The sequence below is a fragment of the Anomaloglossus baeobatrachus genome, chromosome 1 (assembly GCF_048569485.1).
Source record: "Anomaloglossus baeobatrachus isolate aAnoBae1 chromosome 1, aAnoBae1.hap1, whole genome shotgun sequence".
NCBI lineage: Eukaryota > Metazoa > Chordata > Amphibia > Anura > Aromobatidae > Anomaloglossus > Anomaloglossus baeobatrachus.
In genome coordinates, this window is record NC_134353.1 from 857267635 (window position 1) to 857294907 (window position 27273).

Sequence of the window (27273 nt, forward strand, 5' to 3'; positions counted from 1 at the left end):
GCCATTTGCCACCAGTTTGGCCGTATTTCAGAGCTGCAACGTTACTGGAGTATCAAAAAGCACAAAGTGTGCCATACTCAGGTACATGGCCAAGGTAAGGAAGGCTGAAAAACGACCACCTTTGAACAAGAAACATAAGATAAAACGTCAAGACTGGGCCAAGAAATATCTTAAGACTAATTTTTCAAAGGTTTTATGGACTGATGATATGGCTGGTATCATCAAAGATGAACTTGTGGGACCTTTTCTGGTTGAGGATGGAGTGAAGCTCAACTTCCAGACCTACTGCCAGTTTCTGGAAGACAACTTCTTCAAGCATTGGTACAGGAAGAAGTCGGTATTGTTCAAGAAAAACATGATTTTTATGCAGGACAATGCTCCATCACATGCATCCAACTACTCCATAGCGTGCCTGGCCAGTAATGTTCTAAACGATGAAAAAATAATGACATGGCCCCCTTGTTCACCTGATCTGAACCCCATAGAGAACCTGTGGTCCCTCATAAAATGTAAGATCTACAGAGAGAGAAAACAGTACACGTCTCGGAACAGTGTCTGGGAGGCTGTGGTGGCTGCTGCACGCAATGTTGATCATAAACAGATCAAGCAACTGACAGAATCTATGGATGGTAGGCTGTTGAGTGTCATCATAAAAAAGGTGGCTATATTGGTCGCTAATGTTTTGGGGTTTTGTTTTTGTGTGTTAGAAATGTTTATTTCTAAATTTTGTGTATTTGTGTTATATTGGTTCACCTGGTGAATATAAACAAGTGAGATGGGAATATATTTGGTTTTTATTTAGTTGCCTAATAATTCTGCACAGTAATAGTTACCTACACAATCAGATGTCCTCCTAAGATAGCCAAATCTAAAAAAAAACCCACTCCAACTTCCAAAAATATTAAACTTTGATATTTGAGTCTTGTGGGTTGATTGAGAACATACCGTATTTTTTCGGACTATAAGACGCACCGGACCATAAGACGCACCCTGGTTTTAGAGGAAAATAGGAAAAAAAAATTTTAAGCAAAAAATTTGGTCATGACACACTGTTATTGGGCGAGGATCTGCTGCTGACACTATTATGGGGGTAATGTCCCCAAATTCTCTACTAAGGTACCCCATCCTGGTATATGCCCTCATCCTGCTATATACCCCCATCCTGCTATATACCCTCATCCTGGAATATGCCCCCATCCTGCTATATACCCCCATCCTGCTATATACTGCCATCCTGCTATATGGCCCCATGCTGCAATATACCCTCATCCTGCTATATTACCCCATGCTCCTATATTACCCCATGCTGCTATATTACCCCATGCTCCTATATGGCCCCGTGCTCCTATGTGGCCCCGTGCTCCTATATGGCCCCGTGCTCCTATATGGCCCCGTGCTCCTATATGGCCCCGTGCTCCTATATGGCCCCGTGCTCCTATATGGCATGTATCCTGTATCACACAAAAAACAATAAACGTTTATACTCACTTTTCCATGCAGCATCGCTCCTCCCCCTGTCTGTGGCGGCAGCAGCACCGCTTACCTGTGTGGAGCCATCACCGGTCACTTCCTTGCAGCATCACTCGTCCTCCAGTCTGTGGCGGCAGCAGCACCGCTTACCAGCATGGAGCCATCACCGGTCACTTCCGTGCAGCACGCGATCTCCTCCAGTCTGCCGGTCAGCTGACCTGCATGACTAGCGGCGCAAAGCGATGACTTCATCGCTGTGCCCACTGCTTTCTACACAGATCAGCTGACCGGCAGACTGGAGGAGATCGCGGTGCTGCACGGAATTGTCCGGTGATGATGATGATGATGCGCGGGGGGCAGTGAATACAGCCGCACATGATCACTCCAGGCTGTAGTTGCCATGGGTGATCACGGCCGGCTGTTAATTATGTGCGCACCCCCCGCCCATCACCCCGCCCACCTCTCAGTGACGGCTTCAGCGCTGAGAGATGGGCGGGAGGATGGGCGTGCATATGAATTGAGCGGGCCCACGTGGTCACGGCAGGCTGCTACAGCCTGCTTGTGCCCCCGATGGCCCACTCCACCGCAGCACCCTCATTCCCGGCCGCAGCCCTATAGTCAGACCATAAGACGCACCCCCAACTTTCCCTCAACATTTGGAGGAAAAAAAGTGCGTCTTATGGTCCGAAAAATACGGTACTTGTTGATCAATAAAAAAAATTCTCTAAAATACAACTTGCCTAATAATTCTGCACACAGTGCAAATGTGGTGGCTTTCATTTATATTGGGAAAACCTTGTGACAGGTTCCCTTTAAGAGAACCATGCCAAATGCATTAAAAAGTGGTTGGATGAGAATTCAGATCTGTAGGTGGCAGAATTGTGACTGCAGCTGTGGACTGTTACAGACTGTTATGTGGGTTCAGTAATTATATAAATTATATATTAAATTACTGTAATTTATATATAATTACTGATCCTGTGTAATGAGTGCAAGATCCAGATGCAGCACACAGAGAAGGAATACACGGTGTTGACGTAACCAAATTTATTAATACACAGGCGGGGGGTGGGGAAATACAGGGGAAGCTTATCACAATTGAAGAATTGCAATTTTTAGTTCTCAACAACACAGCAATCAATATTCTCAGTCTACGAACTTCAAGGAAATGACATTCCTTCTATTAACACGTGGCCCACATTAACCACTATGGTAATGGATTTGGACCAGTCAGGGCCTACATCCGTAGCCCTAAGCTACGAAACCTGTGTCTCCGTTGGTTACAGTCACTGATTTGCACAGTGCACTAAACTCAACCCACTATGATCACAATCCCCGCATTAATACCACATGGCTGGACAGGAGGCAACAGTCTGGTGGATTCAGCTCACCCACAGCTGGCTATCTTGCCTTGTCACTTGTGTGGCTTGCCCACATAGTCTGGACCGGGGGTCTTGACCGGCGTAGCGGGGGTCTGGGTCCTGACTGGCATGGCGGGGGTCTCCGGGGTCTTGACCAACGTAGCGGAGGTGTCGCTGGATGGTGTGGGGGTTTGGAGGGTCTTGACCAGTGTAACTGGGGTCTCGCTGGATGGTGCAGGGGTCTCGAGGGTCTTGACTGGCGTACCAGGGGCCTCACTGGATGTTGCGGGGGTCTCAAGGGTCTTGACCGGCGTAGCGGGGGCCTCGCTGGACGGTGCGGGGGCCTCGCTGGACGGTGTGGGGGCCTGGAGGGGAGGGTCTTTCGTACTACCTGCTCCAGCCAACTCCGGAACCGGCCCGCTGCCACACCAGCCTCCTGCAGGAGAGGCTTCCTTCTTCCCCTCTGTCTGGACGTTTCTGTGCTGCAGCTCTGCTTCACACCCCTGCTCCTCTTCCGGTCGCTCCTCCGACTCTTTACACCTCCTCCTACCTTGTCTCTTCCTGAACTGGTCCCTCTCTCTAAAGGCCCCGTCACACGCAGCGACGTATCTAACCATATATTGCCGGGGTCACGGATTCCGTGATGCACATCCGGCATTGTTAGCGACATCGTTGCATGTGACAGCAAGGAACGACCGTTAACGATGGAAAATACTCACCTTATCAGCTATCATTGACACGTCGTTCCTTTTTAAAAAATCGTTGATTTTTGAGCACGCAGGTTGTTCGTCGTTCCCGAGGCAGCACACATCGCTACGTGTGACACCTCGGTAATGACGAACTGCAGCTTACCTGCTGCCGCCGGCAATGCAGAAGGAAGAAGGTGGGCGGGATGTTACGCTCATCTCCGCCCCTCCGCTTCTATTGGGCGGCCGCTGTGACGCCGCACAAACCGCCCTCGTAGAAAGAAGGTCGGTTTGCCGGCAACAGCGACATCGCTAAGCAGGTAAGTCCGTTTGACATCTCCAAACTATTTTGTGCACCACGGGCAACGATTTGCCCGTGACGCACAAACGACGGGGGCAGGTGCTTTCACCAGCAATATCGCTGCGTGTAACACCCCCTTTAGGCTTCCTCCCGAGAAACAATTCTCCAGGTTTCAATTCCTATGCTGCTATTATCTCTAATCCCAGCAGAGGGCAGTGGCAAATTATTAATCTCACAAGACTGCACAGATCTTCGTGCCCATACTCCAACACCTGCATAAAAGACTGTCAGACTGTACTAGTCCAACAGCTGCATTCACAGTTCTGTTGCCTCCAGAGCAGAAATCTCACAGAATCACTTTTCTTATACCCTGAGTGATATCAGCTAAGTGTTGGGTAAAGGTGGGTTACAGAAATGAACATATATAATACATAAGTATGAAAAATATATATACAGTGTATATATATATATATATATATATATATATATATATACTCCATATTTAGGCCCCTGATATATTATTGTAATAACAATAGTAATATTGTGCACGTGACTCCAGAGTATCGTATGTACATATAGTTACTGACTCATAGCTAATGACAGACAGAAGGATTTAATAGTAAACAGTCTTACATTATGATAACCTTTACATTTTATATTATGCAGCAGCAAGTTTACAGAATCATAGATATTCCTCAATGGCACGGATTCATACCATGACCATAGAGGCCCCAATAACAAAGGTAAGTGCCTTAATTTGTAAGACTTAAGGCCGCTTTATACACAACGACATCGCTAACGAGATGTCGTTGGGGCCACGGAATTTGTGACGCACATCCGCCTCGTTAGCGACGTCGTTGCGTGTGAAACGCACGAATGACCATTAACGATCAAAATTACTTACCTTATCGTTGATCGTTGACACGCCGTCCATTTCCCAAATATCGTTGCTGTTGCAGGACGCAGGTTGTTCGTCGTTCCTGCGGCAGCACACATCGCTACGTGAGACACCGCAGGAACGAGGAACACCACCGTACCTGCGTCCAGCCAGCAACGAGGTGGGCGTGTCTTTCCTTCGGCTGCTCTCTGCCCCTCCGCTTCTATTGGCTGCCAGCCGTGTGACGTCGCTGTGATGCCGTTTGAACCGCCCCCCTTAGATAGGAGGCGGTTCGCCGGCCACAGCGACGTTGCAGGGAAGGTAAGTATGTGTGACAGGGCCTAACGATATTGTGCGCCACGGGCAGTGATTTGCCCGTGACGCACAACCGACGGGGGCGGGTACGCTCGCTATCGATAGCGATATTGCAGCGTGTAAAGTGCCCTTAAGATAGTGACATATGTAACACATCAGCAAGTCTTAATTACGACACTACAATCTTTATGTTGAGCACTTTTCAGTCTCCTTTCACCAAATTTTTCATGTTTCCTTGGACACACTATGTAATACTGACTGCAATGCTGAATAAAACATTTTTTTCATTTTTATTTTGCTTCTGCGTTGCAGATATATTAACAATCAAAGTATTCTGCATCTAATGAGTTCATTTTTGTTAAGTCCAAGTGAGGGTTATCAGAGAATTTTCACTGGGGGTGTGTACTTTTTTCCCCTGAATGACGTGTGTGAGATTTAATTAGAGGTAGGACGGAGTCACAATTGCGAGTGCCTTGCGTGTTAACTCGCACGAGTCTCTCATTGAATCACCCGACATGGCTGCACACTCTCCGGAGAGGAGTAGGTCGGTTGCATGTATCTCTATGCAGCTCAGATGCTCTTGTCCAGAGAGTGTGCGGACGTGACGGGTGATGCAATGAGAGACTTGCGCGAGTTACTCATAATGCACTCGCAAGTGTGATACTGGCCGTAGCTCTGATATACTGGTCTAACCTCCAGCATGATTAGAAAGCACAGATTACTAAAAACTTTAAGATCCTAACAATCCTTGTGGTGGGAAGGGTGGCACAGCTGAGATTAACTCTGACACATTTTAAACTCTTCTATCAGCTCTCCTCCTTTCTATAACCTCTGCTGTACTGCTACTCCAAACATGTCAATAATCACGCATATGTCAGTTTTGCTCAAAACAACTTGTAATCACTTTGCAGTGAGTGCTCTGCTGGGTCTTATTATTTGTCTCATATAGGAGTGGCCCAGAAGAGGTAGGTTACTGTTGTGTGGGACACAATGACACACTGCTCTGATTTCCCTGAGGAAGTACAAGTTGCCCTGAGCACAAGAGACAAAAGTCTGATTACGGACACATCTATGGACAGGTTTTCTAATCATGCAGTAGGTTAGACCAGGAGATCATGGTTGCCTGTCATGACATCTCACACAGTGACACATCTGCTCTCAGCTATTGTGGGGACGTAACATTGCTGCCTACTTATGATTACTCAACGTCAAATAGGAGAAGAAATAAACTAGTGAAAACAATCTAAGGCTATGTTCACACTAGAAAAATGATTTTTCTTAAGAAATTTCTTAAGAAATTTCTTGAGAGTGTAGGATTAGTGCACCTGCATTAAAAAACGCACCAGTAACGCAGGTGCATTTTGGTGCGTTTTTGGTGCAGTTTTTTTTTCAGGTTGATCCCTGTGTTTTTTTAATGCCTTTACAGCAATAAAGCACGTTGCAAATGAAAAAAAAAAAAATAGATAGATAGATAGATAATATAGATAGATAGATAATATAGATAGATAATACAGAGATAGATAAGATAGATAGATAAGATAGATAGAGGGATAGGTAGATAGATAGATAGATAGATAGAGGGATAGATAGATAATATAGATCGAGAGATAGATAGATAATATAGATAGAGAGATAGATGGATAGATAGATAGATAGATAGATAGATACAGTGGCATGCAAAAGTTTGAGCACCCCTGGTTAAGTTTACTGATATTCTGAACAATTAAGCAAGTTGAAGATGAAATTATCTGTAAAAGCCATAAAGTTAAGGATAACACATATCCTCTGCATTTTAGACAAAAAAATATATATTTTTTTTTTACATTTTTAAATTCACAACAAAAAATAAAGTTGGCCAATGCAAAATATTGGGTACCCTGCATGGTTAGTACCCTGCAGCAGCACCCCCTTTGGCAAGTATCAAAGCTTGTAAATGTTTTTGTAGCCAGCCATGAGTCTTTCATTCTTGTTTGAGGGATTTTCATGCTTTCTTCCTTGGAAAAGTCTTCTTGTTCTGTAAGATTCCTGGGTCCTCTTGCATGCACTGCTCTTTTTTTTTTTTTTAACTATATTTTATTCAAATTTTTCAATAACATAACATTGGCATAAGCGAATTCAGCATTGTAAATTCAACATTACATTGTCATGTTTGATCATCCCAAATTCCATACCAATTTTTAAAATCAATAACCATAACATGGCAAGATAAAGCAAAGGAAAGCAGCGACCCCTTAACCCATCATTCTTATCATTCCCCCCATTGAACCCTTGTGAACATGGTAATGACATATAATAAAGAAGTCCCACTCAAATCGGTTATTTCCCCCTCTCCTTTTAGTCAGCTTTCGGCCTTTCCTCCCCCACCTCCAAGCCATCCAATGTATCCTTCAATTTTTCAGTATGATACCAGACTGTGTCTTTGAAAGGTGACATAATCCTGACTATCTCCTCCCGAGTACAATAGGCCAGTATGAATTTCTTCCATTTGTTAAAGTGCTGTCGTATTCTATCCGCCCTCCTTTCTGCATCCAATCCTTCTATTTCAAGAAGATGCATGAGCTGACCCAAGATCTCTTCAATCGCGGGGACCCTAGACTCCAACCAATTTTTTAGTATCGCTCTCTTGGCTGCCAGAAGTATCACATGTATAAGTCTGGGTGGGTTAGTCATCTTCCCTTTGGTATCGTTCCCCTCCTCCCAATGGTGAAAAATAGCGAACCCAGGTGAGAGCCGAACTTCAAGACCCCACACCTTTTGTATACAACTTTTGATCTGTGACCATAATGGACTCAAATGGGGGCAGGACCACAACCCGTGAAGGAGATCAGTTCCACTACTCTTACACTTAGGGCAATACGTAAGCCTGTCTGGCTTTGTTGCTGATGGAGGGAGATTAAAACCATAAATTGCCTTGTGCATAATTCTAAATTGGGTTTCTCGCCAATTCTCATTTAAAATTGATTTACGAAGAGCATTCCACCCTCCCCTAATTTTTACCCCCATAGACGGGTCCTCAAATTGTTTTTCCCAAGATTTAAATAAACCTTCTGGGTGCTGTCCTATTAATAGATCACGCATGGCTCCATAAAGAAAAGAGATAGATGATGAAGTTATTGAGTTCTTTACCAGACAATCAAAAGAGTTAAATACTACCTCCTGGGTCACATCATGCAACTGAGTCATAATACTATATCTCACTTGGTCATATTGGATTACTTGGTTAGGCCCCAGGCCATACTGCGCTATAATTTCGTCTCTACTCAACCATCTAGGCTCTGAGGTGTGCAAGAGATGAGCAACAGTCCTTATACCCCGCACCTTCCACTCTTCAAACAGCTTATTGCTTGTCCCCTGCACAAACTCTGGATTCCCCCATATAGGCAAGTATTTGGATATTTTATGGGGAAGTTTGTAGTTTTTCCTCAACGCCTTCCACGCTGCAATCGTGTCTTTAAATAAGGAAGAGTGCTTGATTTTCACAGGGAGATTAGCCTGCCTAGTATGAAGCAATGCCACCAGATCCCAAGGTTGTGCATAGTCTCTCTCAAGCTCCAACGCTGAATAATGCCTAGAGCCTTTAATCCAATCCAATATATATCTAGTCAAACAGGCTATATTGTAACCCCGAATGTTCGGCAAACTCAGACCTCCATGAACCTTAGATGCCATCAGCTTCTTAAGCCCTATACGAGGGCGTTTCCCCCTCCAAATGAAGTGTGAAAAAGCTCTATTTAGCTGGACAATATCCTTATGCTTGAGAAGCAGGGGAAGTGTTTGAAGATGATACATTAATTTTGATATCGACATCATCTTAATTAGGTGGACTCTACCAATTATGTTCAATGGAAGGTCGTGCCATCTTTTAAGATCTTGCTCTATTTGGCTCAGAAGGGGTGGATAGTTTAGACTATAAAGGGTTGCCGGAACCTTACCTATTTTAACTCCCAGGTATGTGATATATGACTTAGCCACTGTAATTCCTTCAAAAGGGTTCTGCTCCCGTGTTTGAACATTTGTCCCTCCCAGGTATAGGAGCTCGCACTTTGACGCATTAATCTTGAAGCCTGAGTACGCTCCAAACTCTCGCAAAATTTGTAAAATCTCGGGGACCTGCTGAGCTGGATTCGAAAGGAAAAGCAAAATGTCATCCGCAAAAAAAGCTGACTGAATTTGTCTATTATTTACAGAAATACCCTGGAAGGTGCTATGTGTAGATAACAATCGTACCAATGGTTCCAGAGCCAGATTAAAAAGTAATGGGGAAAGGGGGCAACCCTGTCTGGTTCCTTTCAGTAACGGAAAAGGGGCTGACAGATATCCTGGAATGTAAACTTGAGCCTTCGGATTTGTGTAAATTTCTCTAATGTAGGTATAAAATGACCCCGAAAAACGCATTTCATCTAGAACTCTATAAAGCCATGACCACTCAATATTGTCAAAGGCTTTCTCGGCATCTATTGTAAGCAAAGCGGGAGATTCTCCTTTCAGAGGCCGAAGGTTAACCCTATCCAGGACAAGAAGAACTTTTCTAATATTTAGTGTCCCTGATCTTTTCTGAATGAAACCGGCCTGTGCTGGGGAAATCAGTTGGGGAAGAATTATAGCTAGACGATTTGCCATAATCTTTGACATTATCTTCATATCTAGGTTGATAAGTGATATGGGCCTATACGAACCCGGCTCCTTCGGGTCCTTCCCCTGTTTAGGGATCAATTTTATATATGCCCGGTTATTATTTTGGAAAGACGCATTACCGTCTAGTATGCTATTATACAGCTCTAGTAATGTAGGTAAGATCTCTTCCTTTACTGTTTTATAGAATTCTCCCGTAAATCCGTCAGGGCCAGGGGCCTTATAATTATGCATGGAGTTGATTGTCCCCAATACTTCTTCCCCCGTAATTTTGGCATTCAGAAAAGTGCGATGCTCTTCTGTGAGTCGAGGTAGTGTCACTTTAGATAAAAGATTATTATCAGGAAATTTGTCTCGCTTTTCCGACGAATAAAGGTTTCTATAATACGTGCCTAAAGTCTCAATTATTGTCTTAGGGTTTTTGTGTATCTCCCCCTTTTGATTTTTTATTTCCATGGGTCCCTGAGTTATAATCCTATTTTTCGCTAAGTTGGCCAGTATTTTCCCTGCTTTATTTCCAAAGCGATGTAATGTAGCTTCTTGCATTGACCTAGCCATTTGTTCCCGTTTTTCCGCCCACTCATTAAAAGCTCTTTGGGCTATTACCCATCTATCTCTATGGTCCCTATCAGGATGCTTTTGAAAAGAAGTATATGCTTCCCTCAATTTATGGGAGGTTTCAGTGAATTTAAGATGAGCCTTTTTCTTCAAATAGGAAACATGTGCTATCGTTCTGCCCCGTAATACTGCCTTCGCCGTGTCCCATAATAACATAGGTGTGTCTTTATGTTGATCATTATGTACCATAAATTCCGTCCACCATTCCTTTAATTTCAAGGAAAAATCTTCGTTATCTTTAAGGAAGGAAGGATATCTCCACAGATAGTCCGTTCCTCTGGGATAAATGTTTGCTAGGTCTAGCACCACCGGGGCATGGTCAGAAATCACCAAATCCTGGATAGTAGCTGAGTGGAGCGCACGTACCAGGTTCCCTGAAATAAGAAAGTAGTCAATGCGAGACCAGGAGCTATTAGCATGTGAATAGTGCGTAAATTCCCTATCCTGAGGGTGCAGTAGTCTCCACGCATCCCATAAGGCCGTGGCATTTAACAGAGGACGCATAACTTTATCATGGCCGCGCGGTACATTTGGGGGGCCTTTAGCATTTTTCCTGTCCTCTAGCACAGATACCACCGAGTTGAAATCCCCCCCAATTATTAGATTAAAATGGGCATGTTCTAAAATTTTGGCCTCAAGTCGTTGAAAGAATGATTTGTTGTTTTCGTTCGGGGCATAAATATTAAAGATTTTATAAATTCCTCCAGGTATCTCCACTGAGATCATCTGAACCCTACCTTCCGTGTCCGCATATGTTTCCAGGACTTGATGTTGTAATCTCCTACTTACTAATGTAATAACCCCTGCTTTCCTTTTAACTGAAGATGACCCATAGACTCCTCCAACCCACAATTTCCCCATCCTCTGCATGTCTGAACCTTCCAGATGAGTTTCCTGAAGGAGCGCAATGTCCGGTTTGAGGCGATTAAGGTGGCGTAATATCTTAATTCTTTTTTGGGGGGAACGTAACCCCTTAACATTCCAGGTGACTATTCTCATAAAGCACATGTAATAAATGGAAATCCTGCCTTTCGTTTACCATGTTTTTGCTGCCCTCCCTTGCCAAAAAAAAAATTCAACCAATTAGACAATTGAACATAGTGCTCACTTGCAATAGTGAGAGTAGTAGTAATAATAATAACTCTGTGTAAAATCTTTGCTACTTCACTTGAATCCAAAATCCCCAAACATTTCAAACATCTCCCTCCCCTCCCCCCCCAACTATACCATAATACTCAGACTTCACTTTTTTCTGATCATTTTCCAAGCTCAGTCAACCTTATACTTATAGCGTTTAACCAATATAAAGGAGTGTCCCACCTACAAAGAAAGAGAGAGAAGGAAAAAAAAAAAAAAAAAAAAAGTTCTCTTTCCTTTCCTCCGCCTCAGATTTCTTGAACTTTTTCCACTGCGGCTTCTCCAGCCTAAATCAAAAACAGGTGTCCCACCTTGAACTTTACACATCCGACATTTGTCTATTTGTCTCAGGTTCCCTTAAGTTGCTTGTTTTGCTGCCTCCGGTCCTTCGGGGAAGCTGTAGCGAGCTTCACAGAGCTCCCTTTGGTCACTCTCTGGTTCGGTGAGTCGTTGCGCCCTTGTCCTGGAGAATTCCTGAGGTCACGAGGACTGCTGATCCGCTCAATAAAGGCCTCTGCCTCCTTTGGACTTGAGAAAGAATTGTAGGATCCATCCTGATGTCTGATAATCAACGTTGCCGGGTACTTTAACTGGAAGCGTATATTTCTCTTAAATAAGGCAGAGCATATGTATGAGAATGCCCTCCGCTGCCGTGTGACCTCCGCAGAAAAATCCTCGAAGAGCAAGATGCGCGAGCCTTTCACCTCCAAGGGATGTTTCAATTTCTTGTATGCCTGTAATATTTCCTGTTTATCAGAGAAGTCCAAGTATTTCATTATGACTTGTCTTGGGCGTCTGTTATTTTCACTCTCATCACCTCTCCTTGGCGGACCAATGCGGTGCACCCTTTCCACTTTTCTCCTTCCTGCTACTCCCAGGGTTGTAGGAATAGTGGATTCACACAATGTACGTAGCTCACCAACCGGGTATGTTTCAGGCAGGCCGACAATGCGCAAATTGCTTCTTCTGGAGCGGTTCTCTAGATCGTCCACACGGTCCCTCAGGGTCAGATTCTCCCTAGCCAGACGCATGACTGTAGTGTGGTCAGAGCTGAAGTCCTCCTCTAACGTCGACATTTTGGTTTCCATAGCCGCAACCTGTTCCACCGTCTCATCAAGTTGGTTCTGTATGGCACTGAGAGCTTTTGCTATTGATGCTTTAATTGTAGCGGAGATGTCAGGTAGCAAACGATTGGCGACTTCATCAGCCAGACGCTTATAATCCATACCCTCCACTGTTTTGAATACATCCGGGGTCCCCGGGGAATCCTCCATCTCCATCTGATGAGTATTTTCAGGTGACCGAGGGACACTTAATTCTGTATGGGCAGTCACAATCTTTTTTTCACACTGTACGCTGGATGTATGAGGATTTTGTGTTTTGGAGCTGCTGCGCAGCAGGTATCTTTCCATCAAATAGTGAGTGAAGGGACGTAAGTTTTGACACTGATTTAGTGTGGGTTGTCAGACAAATCTTGATTCTGCTCCCCCTTTTGTTTATTCTCACTTTCACCCCTTTCTCCCCCCTGCCAGAGTTATATGAATTCTCACTGTCCTGTAACTTTGCAGGGATGTATGTTTAAACTTCCCTCCTTCAGCTTCCTTCACTTTCTCCAGAGCCTTGCACTGAGTCTGTATGCCTAGAGATTCAGCTCCTGCTTATGCACAGGTCTGGACAAGATGGGGGAAGGGCCCAGGGATTCCCAGCTTTTTAACTCTTAGCTCTTTGCAGAACTTGTCAGTAGCGTTGTTTGCTGCTGATATCTTATCAGGACTCCAGGAGATTTATTTGCACTGCTCTTTTGCGGTCTAGCCACAGATTTTCAATAATGTTCAGATCAGGGAACTGTCAGGGCCATTGTAAAACCTTCAGCTTGTACCTTTTGACATAGGCTAATGTGGATTTTGAATTGTGTTTAGGATCCTTATCCATTTGTAGAAGTCATCCTCTTTTCAACTTCAGCTTTTTTTACAGATGGTGTTATGTTTGCTTGAAGAATTTGTTAAACTTTAATTGAATCCATTCTTCCCTCTACCCGTGAAATGTTCCTAGTGCCATTGGATAGAACACAACCCAAACCATGATTAATCCACCCCCATGCTTAATGGTTGACGGGATGTTCTTGTCATGACATTCTGTCTCCTTTTTTTCCCAAACATTTGGTTTGATCATTGTGGCCAAGGAGTTCTATTTTAACCTCATCAGTTAACACGACTTGTTTCCAAAATACATCAGTCTTGTTTAGATGTTATTTTGCATACTTCTGATGCTACATTTTATGGTTAGGACGCAGGAGAGGTTTTCTTCAGCTGACTCTTCCATGAAGGCCATTTTTCTGTAGGTGTCTCTGAACGTAGAACAATGTACCACAACTCCAGAGTCGGCTAAATTTTCCTGAAGGACTTTTGCAGTGAAGTGAAGGTTCTGATTTGCCACTCTAGCCATCCTACGAGCAGCTCTCACAGAAATTTTGCTTGGTTTTCCAGACCTTATCCTGACCTCCATTGTTTCTGTAAGTGACATTTCTGAATTACTTTTCGAACTGAGAAAAGGGCAACTTGAAAACGCTTTGCTATTTTCTTCTAGCTTTCTTCTGCTTTGTGGGCCTTCACCATTTTGATTTTCAGAGTGCTAGGCAGCTGCTTTGAAAAACCCATGGCTGCTGTTTTATTTGCACAAGGTTAGAGGAAGCCAGGTTTTTATAAAGCTGTGAAATTTGCATCACCTGCCCTTTCCTAACTATGATAATGAATAAGCCACAAACCTAACAGGCTAATTAAGGTCTGAAATGATAGTCAAAGTTATCAAAGTTATCTGAGCACACAAATCTCCAAGGGTGTTCAAACTTTTGCATTGGACCATTTTCATTTTTGTAGTTTTTAAAATGTTAAAGATGAAATTTTTTTTTGTTCTTACCTAAAATATAAAGGAAATGTGTCATCTTTAACTTTATGCCTTTTAGAGATCATTTCATTTTCAACTTGATTAACTGTTCACAATAACAGTAATTTTGACCAGTGGTGCTCAGACATCTGCATAGCACTGTAGATAAGATAGATAGATAGATAATAGAGGGATAGATATTCCAGCTTGATTTATGACTAGCTGTACTACCCGGCTTCGCCCGGGTGAATAACTGTTGTTAACAAAATGGAATGTACTAACAAAAATTTATTCTGTACACAATATCCGCTGCCCGGGATAGTAACTGTCTCTCTGTTTCTCTCCCATTCTCTGTCTGTCTCCCCCTCTGTATATATCTCTCTGTCTCTCTCTCTCTTTGTTTGTCTGTCTCTTTCCCAGTCTGTCTCTGACTGTCTCTGTCTCTTTCTCTGTCTGTCTATCTATCTCTGTCTCTTTCCCTGTCTGTCTCTTTCCCTGTCTGTCTCTTTCCCTCTCTTTCCCTGTTTGTCTCTTTCCCTCTGTCTCTTTTCCTGTGTCTGTCTCTTTGTCTGTCTCTTACCCTGTCTGTCTCTTTCCCTTTTTTTCCCTGTCTGTCTCTTTCCCTGTCAGTCTGTCTCTTTGTCTGTGTCTGTCTTTTTGTGTCTGTCTCTTACCATGTCTATGTCTGTTTCTTACCCTGTCTGTGTCTGCCTCTTTCCCTGTCTGTGTCTGTCTCTTTCCCTGGCTGCATTGTGACACGCCAACATTCCATATAAGGGCGTGGCTGCGCATTCTTCTGAAGTTCTGGCTGCACTGTGGCTCCCAGCTCCATTCGCTTTAATGGAGGCAGGTTTTTTGTTGAATAACTGTAAAGCGCGGGGTTAAAATTTCCCCTCAAAACATAGCCTATGACGCTCTCGGGGTCCAGAAGTGTGAGTGTGCAAAATGTTGTGGCTGTAGCTGCGACGGTGCAGATGCCAATCCCGGACATACATACATACACACATACACACATTCAGCTTTATATATTAGATGTTTGTGTTCCCCCCCAACCCCACACACACTGCACTTCTCGCGGCCGGTAATGTGTTCACATCAGCGGGCGTGAGAAATGTCCTGGAGTTACCCGCAGCCTTGCTCATGGAGCCGCATTCAGCACTCACTCACTGAATGAGGCTGCGTGGAGAACTGTCAGACGCGGCTGGAGCAGGGCTTGAAGCGCCGCGGGACATCGCTGTGGATTACGCCGGAGCTGTGTGTTTGGGGGGGGGGTTAATAAAGTGGAGGAAGAGGGGCTTTTTGTCTTTTATTAAAAATAAAGGATTTTTCGGTGTGTGTGAGTGTTTCTTTACTTTCACTTACAGATTAGTGACGGCGTGTCATAGACACTGCCATTACTAATCTTGGACTTAGCGGCAGCTATTGGTTGTCGTTAACTCCATATTACCCTGATTGACACCGCATCACGGCAACAGGAAGAACCGGTAACACGCTGGGACTGTCGCATAATGGATGCGACAGTCCCGGGGCAGCTGCGGGCTGATATTCTCGGCGGCGGGGGGCATTAACCCTGGCCCTCGCCCTCCCCAGCCTGAGAATACTGGGCCGCTGCTGTGTGCTTACCTAAAATGGAGGAACTTCCTCTTCCTCTCCTAGTGACATTACTTCCCTGCAAAACGCAGGGCAGGGATGTACACTATGTCCCGAAAACGCGAAATAACACGGGAATAACGCAGGTATAACGCAGAAATAACGCACATCACTTGCTACCTGCGTTATTCCCTGCGCTATTTCATGATTACATTACAGTCAATGGAGTGAAATAACTCAGTTAGCTGCAGAAAACAAGTGACATGCTCATTCTTTTTCTTAAGAAAATCTACTGAAAGAATTTTCTTAAGAAAAAAACGCAGTGTGTGCACAGCTATTTTTTTTGCCATAGGTTTTGCTAGGGAATTTCTGCAGAAAGGTTACAAGAATTTCTCAAGAAATTTCTGCAGCAAAAACGCACCAAAAACGCAGGTAAAAAACGCAGTGTTTGAACATAGCCTAACAAAAATTAACTCACGCAAATACTTTGATTGCTAATATTGACGCAATGGAAAAGCAAAATAAAAAATAAACAAAAAAAGTTTTATTACGCTCTCTGTAGCCACTGTTATTTCATGTTTCCAGTTCAACATGAAATATTTAGTGAAAGGTTCTCTTTAATGCTGACTTATACCGAAATCAGAGTTATACACCTGGCACCTATCGCTGACCACAGCTATCAGTGATAACAATTAATAATAACAACCAACCCATGTTGTTTAATTACTTAAAATGACCTGTGCCTCTCTGATAGAGGCATTTAAATGTTTTTTGAGCCAAGGTGGGGAGGGGTAGGGGTGTGATGTGTCCATTATTAGGCTGGACCCACACGAACATATGGCATCCGATGCGAGCGTGAGCCGAGTGTCATGCGACTGTGACCCGATCTTGCAATCGGGTCACAGCTGTGAAGCTGAGGGCGGGTGCTGCGGGGGAGAGGGAGGGGTTAATATCCCCATCTTCTCCATTGTCAGCCTGTGCGTATATCGCACTGCACTGGGATAACATCCGAGTGCAGTCCGATGTTTCTCTCGCACCCATTCACTTGAATGGGTGCGAGTGATACGGCTCTGGCAGAAAATCGCAGCATGTTGCAACTTTTCTCGCATCCAGAATCTGGAAAAGCTGACCAACTGCTCTCCCTCATTGACTAACATTGGTCAGAGTGCAATGCGAGATTTCCTCGCATTGCACTTGTCTGTTTTTCACGCTCGTGTGAGCGTGCACTTATATTGTAAATGCTGGAAAAAAACCTAAAATGTTGTGAACCCTAAAATTTATATCAATAAAACTTACAACTCATCTCGCAAAATAGAAGGAAATGTTTAAACTTATGAGTCCCAGAAAATCGCAACATAAACCAAATTTTATTTTCTTACAAAATTCTGTTTTTGATTTTTTTAAAAAAAAAACAAAACACTAGAATATAAAACAAACTATAATCCTTTAATATAATCATTAAACCTGAATATACATATTACCAGGTAATTTTTAACACCTAGCGAACACTGTAAAGACAATACACAGACAGTGCCGGATTTACGAGTTTTTGTCTCACAATTTTCCCCAACTTTGAAGCTTTCCCCATTTTTCAGTATATTGTATGGTAAAATGAATATTGTTATTCAACCCCGCGAAAAAACCCAAAACAAGTCCTCATATAGCTGTCAACAGAAAGGAAACACAAGATTATTGCTTTTAGGGAAAAGGGAAGAAAAAGCCTAAAAACAAAAATAGGCCTGGTCATGAAGTGGTTAACAGTAAAAAATAATGCTTTTATGGGGGATAAAAAAAAAAGTCTCTGCAAGTTGTTGGCCAGGAAAGCCTTCAAATTACCGGTAAATCCTAATCTGTACTGGTTTAGTAATAATACTAATATTATTGTTTTTACAATGGCAGCAGTGTCCACAGTATCTTATAATGTTGTATATTTTCATAAACCTACAAATAGTGACAAATGTTCTCATTAGGTGACTAAATATAATGAGTTCCCGTCTGCTTGGCTTTACAGGTCATTAATATAATAAATGCAGCGCAGGAGAACAGTCCCGTGACTGTGGCCGAGTCCTTGGACAGAGTTTTAGAAATACTGAGGACAACAGAGCTTTATTCTCCACAGCTGGGAACCAAAGATGAAGATCCCCACACCAGTGACCTTGTAGGAGGTCTGATGTCTGTATGTACAGCTTACTACCTTGAAGATGATTGTTGCTCCTCAATCCCTATTACATTATAGCCCTTACTCTGTGTCCAGGCCATTGTAGTGTCCGCTTAAGATGAATGTACAGTCGTGGCCAAATGTTTTTGAGACAATACAAATTTTGTGTTTTTTTTCACAAAGTGTCTTTAGATCTTTAAGGGTGCGCTTACACTGGCGTATAGCCAGCGTATAACATTGCTGAGTGCTATCCAATGTTTTTTTTGCTGTGCATAAGGTTGCACTGAAACCTGCCTGCTGCCATTCCTGAGCAAGCTCTGTACTGATACTAATCCAATCCTTTAGCTGAATTCTCTTTAGGAGACGATTCTGTCACCTGCTGGACTGTCTTGGTGCCCTGAAACCTTCTTCACAGCAATTGACCCTCTCTCTGAGATTCTTGATGATCCGATAAATAGTTGATTTATTTTTAAAATTCCTCTGATCACTCTTTACAATAATTTAGAGTGACCGCAAATTGCCACTATAAAAACTTAAAGAGAACCAACCACCAGGATTTTCAATATGAAGTAAAGGCAGTGCCATACTTGCACTAGGATGTTGAATCCAGGTATATACAGTATGTTATAGAAAGATTGGATGCTTGGTTGCATAAATATCGTTAAACAAATTTGCAGATATGCACTGACTGACAGGTGCAATGGGGGCGGGTCTTGGGGATCTGGTCTTCGGTTTTTATTCCTGCATCGGCGTTCAACTGCCTTGCTCCCTTTTCTTTATTTCAATATCGCGCTGTACTGCCATTGCTGTGTGTGAATTGATACAGTAATTATGTCTTCATTAAAATGGCACACATGCATGTACCACGATCTCTAGTGCCATTTTATTGAAAATACTGCTGTAAAAGACTATGAGCGGCAGGGAAGCGTGCGCAGATGTAAAAAAAAATCTGCGCATGCGCCGATGCCACACCACAGGGTTTTCAATAAAATGGTGCCGGAGAACGCGGTACATACATGCGCTGACTCTGGCACTATTTTAATGAAGACAAAATGACTGTGTCATAGCGCATGTGCCACCAACAACAGCAATGGCGGCACGGTGTGAGATTCAAATAAACAAAAGGGGGAACATCATAAAGAAAGCTGGAGGAGGACTTTACAGCGAGGACCCGACACTCAAAGACCCGCCCTTGTTGCACCTGTCAACCAAAGTGCAGTGCATTTCTGCAACATTGATTAAAGGGAACCTGTCAGATCCCATATGTGTTCTGACCTACAAGCAGGGTGATGTGTGGCCTAGAAAGCCCTTCCGACCCATTCCTGTGTTGTAGTATTGTGTAATATGAATGTATAAAAAAAGTTTTATTACTCATATGTTCCCTATTGTAAATGATCAGAGGCTCTAGTCCACTGGGCGTTGCATTGCCCCGTGGGCGTCTGCATGCTTTCCGTGGTATCACTCCCCTGTGGGCATGATACCATGGATTTACATAAATGACGTCACCGTCAGCTCCTTGAGATCCCGCGCGCTTGCCATTCCCACAGCCTTGTTATCCGGGTGTTTGCTTCACCGCTTCAGATGCGCTCTGCGCATGCTCAGAAGACTCCTGTGGTTCCGACCATGCACAGAGCGCGTCTGAAGCCGAGAAGCAAGAACCCGGATAACAAAGCTGCGGGAATGGCAAGCACGCACGTGCGGGATCTCAAGGAGCTGACTGTGACGTCGCTCATGGAAATCCATGGTATCACGTCCACAGGGGTGTGATACCACGGAAAAGATGCAAACGCCCACGGGGAAATGCGATGCCCAGGAGACTAGAGCCCCATATCATTTACAATAGGGAACATGTAAGTAATACAACTTTTTTTTATAAATTCATATTACACAATATTATAACACAGAGATGGGTAGGAAGGGGTTACTAGGCCACACATCACCCTGCTTGTAGGTCAGAATATGGGACCTGACAGGTTTTCTTTAAAGATATTACTGCAACCAAGCATTACATCTTTCTACAACAGGTATGTCATGATTCAGCATCTTATTACTAGTATGGCCCTGTCTTTACTTTATATTGCAAAATCCTGGTGGTTGCTTCTCTTTAAGCAGCTACGTTTGTGAAAACCAAAATTTGTTTTAGTCTAAAAACCTTTTCCCACAACTGTCACACTTATTACACACAAATTATGGAAATATATAATAATTGAAACATTTTTACTTTTCAGGATGGATTGAGAAGACTTTCAGGAAATGAATACGTTTTCTCAAAAAGTAAGTTGATTATCGTGCTGGATTTTGAGCAAAACCGTAACGAATAGCAAAAGCTCCACCTACTGGTCAGTGAAGGTTTAACCACAGAAACCCTGGAGCTCAAAGTAGAATTGTATATAGAGCAATGGACTGATAAGACTAAGCTTTTTGCAGCTCTGAAGAACATTTCAAACATATTTTGCAGTGTTTACATTGTGAGGTGTTTCTGCTCCTTGTGCTTCTGTATTATATGAGATGAGAGTGTCATAGGAGTGAATAGAGATGGCGCTGCTTCCGGGCCCCACTTGGTATTCTCAGGCCTCATTCAGATACGTATTTCTCTCTTGTCAATAAAAAACAAAGGAGCAATTTTTATGATTGTGCTGGATCAGATTGTCATCAGTGTTTCATCAGTTTTTTTCATAGTTAGAAAAAACTAATGGAAACTTCCCTAGATTCTCCTAGTGAATAGCCAGGATTAGGAAACCATCAGTGCTGTCAAGTCTTCCATGGACTAATAGACCTGCATTGGAATAAAAAAAAGGCAGGTCTTCTTTTTGTTTTTTTTTATTTTTTCAGTTTGCAAAAAGCCAAAGAAATGTGAATATTCTCATGGACTATAAGGCCACGTTCACACATTGACTATTTGGTGAGCTTTTTACCTCAGTATTTGTGGCCAAAACCAGGAGTGGCACAGTCAGAGGAAACGTATAATAGAAACACGGCACCGCTTCTGTATTTATCACCCACTCCTGGTTTTGGCTACAAATACTGAGGTAAAAAACTCACCAAATACTCATCATGTGCACGGGGCCTAAGGCTATTTTGTAAATTTATTTATCGCTACTTTTTTTTGTCTGTTATGCTTTAAATAAAGCTGCTTTGTTTTTGAAACTTTATTAATACAGGCATGTGTGGATTACATACATTTTTTTAGTGTGTTTCCGCAGCCAAACTGTGCTGAAAATGCATGTGCATTATTTACCTGCAATTTTTACACATCTGTTGCAAGTCTATGGGGAAAATCTAAAACTCATTGTACTTGCAAGAGAAATTGGCATGCTACGGATTGTAAACATACACCGCAGGTCACTTTACACTGAGTAAACAAGAAGGCACCGTGGGAAGGAGATGTCTACGATCTATTCGATGTTCTGGAACTGCGTTTTTGATGCAGCTAAAATTCTTCAGCGTCAAAGTCTTACTATGGGCACACAGCCTAAGGCCCCCTTCACACGTCAGTGAAAAACACCGACGTTCTTCACTGACGTGTAAAAAACACACATGTCCCTCCGTATTCCGTGATTCACGGCACACGTGGGTTGTCCATGTGCAATCCGTGATCCGTGATTGCAAATGGACATTACTCACCTGCCTTCGCTCCTGCTGTCCATGGTGCTGAACTCCTTGGCTCTGCAGCGTCCGCCCACCGCTCTCTGCAGCTACTTCCGGGTCGGCTATTCCTGCTTTCATGAGTATTCATGAGCCAGGCAGGAGCTGCCGAAAGCGGAGGCTGCACAGCGAATCGCTGGAAAGGTGAGTTGAAAATTTTTAATATTTAATATGTCCGTGATTTTCTTGTACATGTTTCACAGATCACACACGGATCACACCATAGTGTGGTCCGTGGGTCATCAGTGATGCCAGAAAAAAACGGACTTGTCTCCGTGCAGAATCACGGACACGCGTGCACGCTGCACGGAGACACGTTCAGTGAAAAATCACTGATGTGTGAGCAGACCCATTCATTATAATGGGTCTGCGTATGTCAGTGATTCTGGTACGTACATACGTACCAGAATCACTGACGTGTGAAGGGGGCCTAAAAGAGATGTGTTCTATAGGTGAAAAATGTGGATATAATATATACATGAAAACCAGACATCTGAATGAGGACTGAGGCCTTGTGCGCACACTGCATTTTTTTATTCCTGTGGGTTTTGCCGCTGAATTTCTGCTGCAGAATTAATGTGCATGTCACTTAATTTCCGCAGGTACCTGCTTTTTTGCCATAGATAATGGTAAAAACTCGCAGGGACCAACCTGCGGATAAACCGCGGCAAATCCGCTCCGAAACCGCACCAAACTGCGGCAAATCCACATGCGGATTTGGTGCGTTTTTTTACCGCAAGTGCAGGAATCTTTCAAAGGGTCCGGAATTTTCTTAAGAAAATTCCATTTTCTAGTGCGCACAGAGCCTAATTCAGTAAATATGATGGTGGGTCACATAGTACAAGAGAGAAAAATGGAGCTGTGAATCTTCACTTTGTATATATTGAAGGGAACCTGTCAGCAGGTTTTTCCAATAGAAACCACAGCCTCTACCTTTAACTTCTCTTGTAACACAGTCTAGCAAAACTTTATCTAAGCCTCCAACTCCCCCTGTAGATCCAAGAAAATACTTTTTATCATTCTCCCACTAATTGGCATGGTCTGGCATCCTCCTCTATCCTTTCTCTTGCCTTGACTGAGTTGTATGACGCGTCCTACATTTACCACACAGTGCTGTAATCTCGCGGTGTCATGAGTGTTTTTCACGGCTGACAGACAGTCATGTGGTTTCTGGCATTAGAAGGTCATAGCGTTTGGCTGCCCAAAATGCTCTGACTTTGTATTGTTCCTGTTGTTAGTATTCATTGTACTACATAGCTTTCCTGCTGGATTTTCATCTTTCCCCTTTTGAACCCAGCAAAAGCTCGCCTTCCACCCAGCTGCTGATTATTAGTATTCTCCATGTGCTTAAATGCTCCCATCTTCCCTGAACTTGTGCTGGTGATATTATTCAGTTCATTCTAGCTCTGATTGCAAGCAGGTGGCTTGTACTCCTCTGTAGTATAGTTGCTGAAGCTTTGTTGAACTTCTGCCTGAGTGATTTGTGGATAAGTAGTTCATGCACTATTCCCCCTGTGTGTCCCCTTGTGTCTTCCTTTAGCATTTAGTGGGGTCTACGAAGAGCTCATCCCACCTGTTCCCTATTTAGGGTCCAGTACTAGGGTCAGGTATCCAGCTCAGTACATAGGTGCGGAACCAATCAAGGATGGTAAGGGGCCCCAGGGACCAGCGGTAGGTTTGGTCAGGGGTCAGTAGGGTCCCCTTCCCTTACCTTAGCTTCCCCGTACCTAGCAGGACATGCGCCTGCACAGTTGAAACACAGGCCTGCGAAAATGCATTATGTTCTGCCTTACTAGGGGCAGAACAAAGTCCTGGAATTCGCATGCACTGGTAGTAGCGCAGCATTATATGTGAGATTTACAGTATTGTATGAATGACATAGGATACATTATCCACATCAATCATGAAAGGAGGATGCGAACTTAGAGATAGGGGAGGCATCAGGTAAAGACCTGCAAAACCCATCAGACTGATCTGCGCCAAATAGAGAATCATAAAATATTTAGATATTGATGGACTTTGGTACAAGAGGAGTTAATGGTGGTTAGATATATAATAGTTTTACACTTTCTATTGTACTTCTTCTGTTCCAGATATACACCACAGCCATAGCCACCTTTCTGTGCCAGTGACCATTAATGACGTGCCACCTCGGATAGCTCAGTTACTGGATGATGAGGATTCCTGGGACTTTAACATATTAGAATTAGAAGCTGTTACACATAAAAGGTAAGTGGTGCCGACACTTCTCAGATGTTATCTGTACCCAGGTGGATATCCTAAACGAATTACATACAGTATTGTGCACTTCCTTTATTTCAGAAAGAAAGCTGACATGTTGGTGACGTTATCAAGTAAATGTTTAAAGAGTAAATGGGGCTTTACACGCTGCGACATCGCTAATGCGGAGTCGTTGAGGTCACGGAATTTGTGACGCACATCCGGCCTCATTAGCGATGTTGCTGCGTGTGACACCGATGAGCGATTTTGCATCGTTGCAAAAACGTGCAAAATCGCTCATCGGTGACATGGGGGTCCATTCTCGATTATCGTTACTGCAGCAGTAACGATGTAGTTTGTCGCTCCTGCGGCAGCACACATCGCTATGTGTGACGCCGCAGGAACGAGGAACCTCTTCTTACCTGCCTCCCGGCCGCTATGAGGAAGGAAGGAGGTGGGTGGGATGTTCCGGCCACTCATCTCCGCCTCTCCGCTTCTATTGAGCGGCCGCTCAGTGACGTCGCTGTGACGCCGCACAGACCGCCCCCTTAGAAAGGAGGCGGTTCGCCGGTCACAGCGACGTCGCCGGGCAGGTAAGTATGTGTGACGGGTCTGCGTGATGTTGTGCGGCACGGGCAGCGATTTGCCCGTGTCGCACAACAGATGGGGGCGGGTACCCACGCTAGCGATATCGGGACCGATATCGCAGCGTGTAAAGTAGCCTTTACTAAGTATTTTTTATTAAATTACCCTCCAGGCATTGCAAAGTTAGGAATTTTTGTAAAATTCTTCATTACCTTATTTTACCTCCTTCTCTCCCAAACACCATATGGCAGTGCTGTACATATCGCTTTTTCATGCTTCTTTAAAAGCTGCTTTCAACTGCTGCTCAGCAAAAATCCATACACTAGTTACAAGCTGTCTGCTCTGATCCTCAGGGGAATTCCCATATTGTGTTTGTAGATATACAGCAACTTCTAAAGAAGCATGAACTGGACATGACCAGCAGCACTGCAGTAGGGTGATCGGGAGAGATGGAAGCTAATAATGGTAATGAAGTATATTACAAACATTCTGTTAGGGCCAGGTGGACGGGCAGACCCAGGAGGTGGATCCACTGGGCTGAACACCTCACCGAGGGCAAGGTGCCCGGTAGCCGGAGCACTAGCAAGACAGTCCGTTCAAAGGAATGCAGTGAAGAAGTCCCTGGGACCACGGGGTCTCTGATGGTAGTCCGGGTGACGGAGCTCAGGTTCGGAGGCCGAGATGTTGTCAGGCAGAGTCCGGAACCAATGGAGCGAGAAGGCGGGTCACCACAGGGATCGGAGATGGCAGGAACTGACGGGATGGCAGGCCATCACCGTGCGGGGTTCGGGTATCGTCAGGACCGGTTGCCGAGGCAGGAGCGGCTCTACGAGAGAGATAGGTGAGTATATCACAGACACAAGGAGACCTGACTCCTAGCTTAGAAAACACGAAGAACAGGCCCCGCCCACTTGGAAAGGATCCCCCTATATACCCAGTACCTGATCCTTCAATATCCTGTTGGAGGACACTGGCCCTTTAAGAAAGGGTCAATGACCGCGCGCGCGCCCTAATGCGCATGCGCGAGGCCCGGGTGCCAGAAGCCAGGGCAGGGAGCGGTGAACAGGAGGCAGGAGAGCCGGCCTGGAGCAGAGCTGCCGACGGGCGCCGGGAGTGGGGACCGGGCCGCCTGGGGACCGCAGGTGATGGGGCCTGGAGGCTGTGGAGCGGGGGACGCCTGACAGAGGAGCCGGGGAGTGAGGTAGGGAAGCCGGGGAGCGTGGTAGGTGAGCCGGGGACGAGGCAGGGGAGCCGGGAAGCAAGGCAGGGGACCCGGGGAGCGTGACAGTACCCCCCCCCCACGCCCCCCTCCCCGCAACCGAGACAGGAAGGCACGTATCAGAGGAGTACCCACATTCTCCCGGGGTTCCCAGGACCTATCCTCAGGACCATACCCTGCCCAGTCCACCAGGAAGAACTGTCGGCCCCGTACGGTTTTCATGGCCACGATATCCCTTACCGCATAGATGTCATCATCAGCAATAGGAGGAGGAGCAGAACTGGCAGCAGCGGAGAAGGGACCAAAGACAACCGGCTTGAGCAGGGAGACGTGGAAGGAGTTGGGTATTCTCATCGTGGCCGGGAGCTGCAGCTTGTAGGAGACCTCATTGATCTTGCGGAGGACTTTAAACGGCCCGATGTAGCGAGGACCCAGCTTGTATGATGGTAGCTTCAATCGGACGTACTTGGAAGCAAGCCAGACCAGATCTCCTGGAGAGAAACACGGAGGATCCAGACGCCTCTTGTCTGCGTGTCTCTTCATCCGCAGGGAAGCACGTCCAAGGGACGTCTTGACAGAGTCCCAAATTGATGAAAAGTCACGGACTACAGCATCAGCAGCAGGGACATCCGAGGAAGAGGATACAGGTAATGGGACGGAAGGCTGAAGTCCATAAATGACATGGAAGGGAGAGCTGGAGGAGGACTCACTGACGTGGTGGTTATGGGAGAATTCAGCCCAAGGAAGAAGCGTGGACCAGTCGTCGTGATGGGCGTTAACGTAGTGACGTAAGAAGGAGGTCAAGATCTGATTGACTCGTTCCACTTGGCCATTCGACTGAGGATGGTAGGCTGAAGAAAAGTCCAGAGTCACTCCCAGATGTTTGCAGAGGGCCTTCCAGAAGCGGGAGGTAAACTGAGTTCCTCTGTCGGACACAATGTGAGATGGAAAGCCATGCAACCGGAAGATGTGCTGTATGTAAGCGTCAGCGAGTTCCTGGGCAGAGGGCAGTCCAGCCATAGGGACGAAATGAGCCATTTTGGAGAACCGATCCACCACGACCCATATGACTGTGTGTCCGGAGGACAGGGGCAAGTCCGTAATAAAGTCCATTGCAATGTGTTGCCACGGAACGGAGGGTATAGGCAGAGGCAGAAGACGACCATATGGCAGGTGTTTGGGCGTCTTGTTCCTGGCACAAGAGGAGCAGGCTGAGACAAAAGAAGCGACGTCCGTGCGAAGGGATGGCCACCAGTAGTGACGTACAATTGTACTCCATGTTTTCTTCTGACCAGCATGGCCGGCTATTTTCGAGGCATGGCCCCAGTGCAACACTTTTTGCCTGTCAGTCTCAGAGACATAGGTCTTCCCAGGCGGTATCTGGGCCAAGGTGACAGGAGCCACCGGAATGATCTTACTAGGGCAGATGATGGGCTGGGATGTCTCCTCCTCATGCTCCATGGGCATGAATGACCTGGACAAAGCATCTGCTCGTACATTCTTGTCCGCGGGTCGAAAATGGAGCTGAAAATCGAACCTGGCAAAGAACAAGGACCACCTGGCCTGCCGTGGGTTC

At 44.9% G+C, this 27273-nt stretch overlaps 1 protein-coding gene across 8 annotated transcripts in view; it reads left to right on the plus strand.

The window, feature by feature from the left end:
• PDE8B (phosphodiesterase 8B) overlaps positions 1-27273 on the plus strand; it is a 336550-nt gene that overhangs the window by 272370 nt on the left and 36907 nt on the right. For all 8 annotated transcript variants that reach the window (XM_075325611.1, XM_075325559.1, XM_075325577.1 and 5 more), the window contains 4 exons: positions 4485-4561; positions 17882-18046; positions 20257-20302; positions 23767-23902. In XM_075325611.1, coding sequence (XP_075181726.1) covers positions 4485-4561; positions 17882-18046; positions 20257-20302; positions 23767-23902 — 424 coding nt within the window. The remainder of the gene's footprint in view (positions 1-4484; positions 4562-17881; positions 18047-20256; positions 20303-23766; positions 23903-27273) is intronic.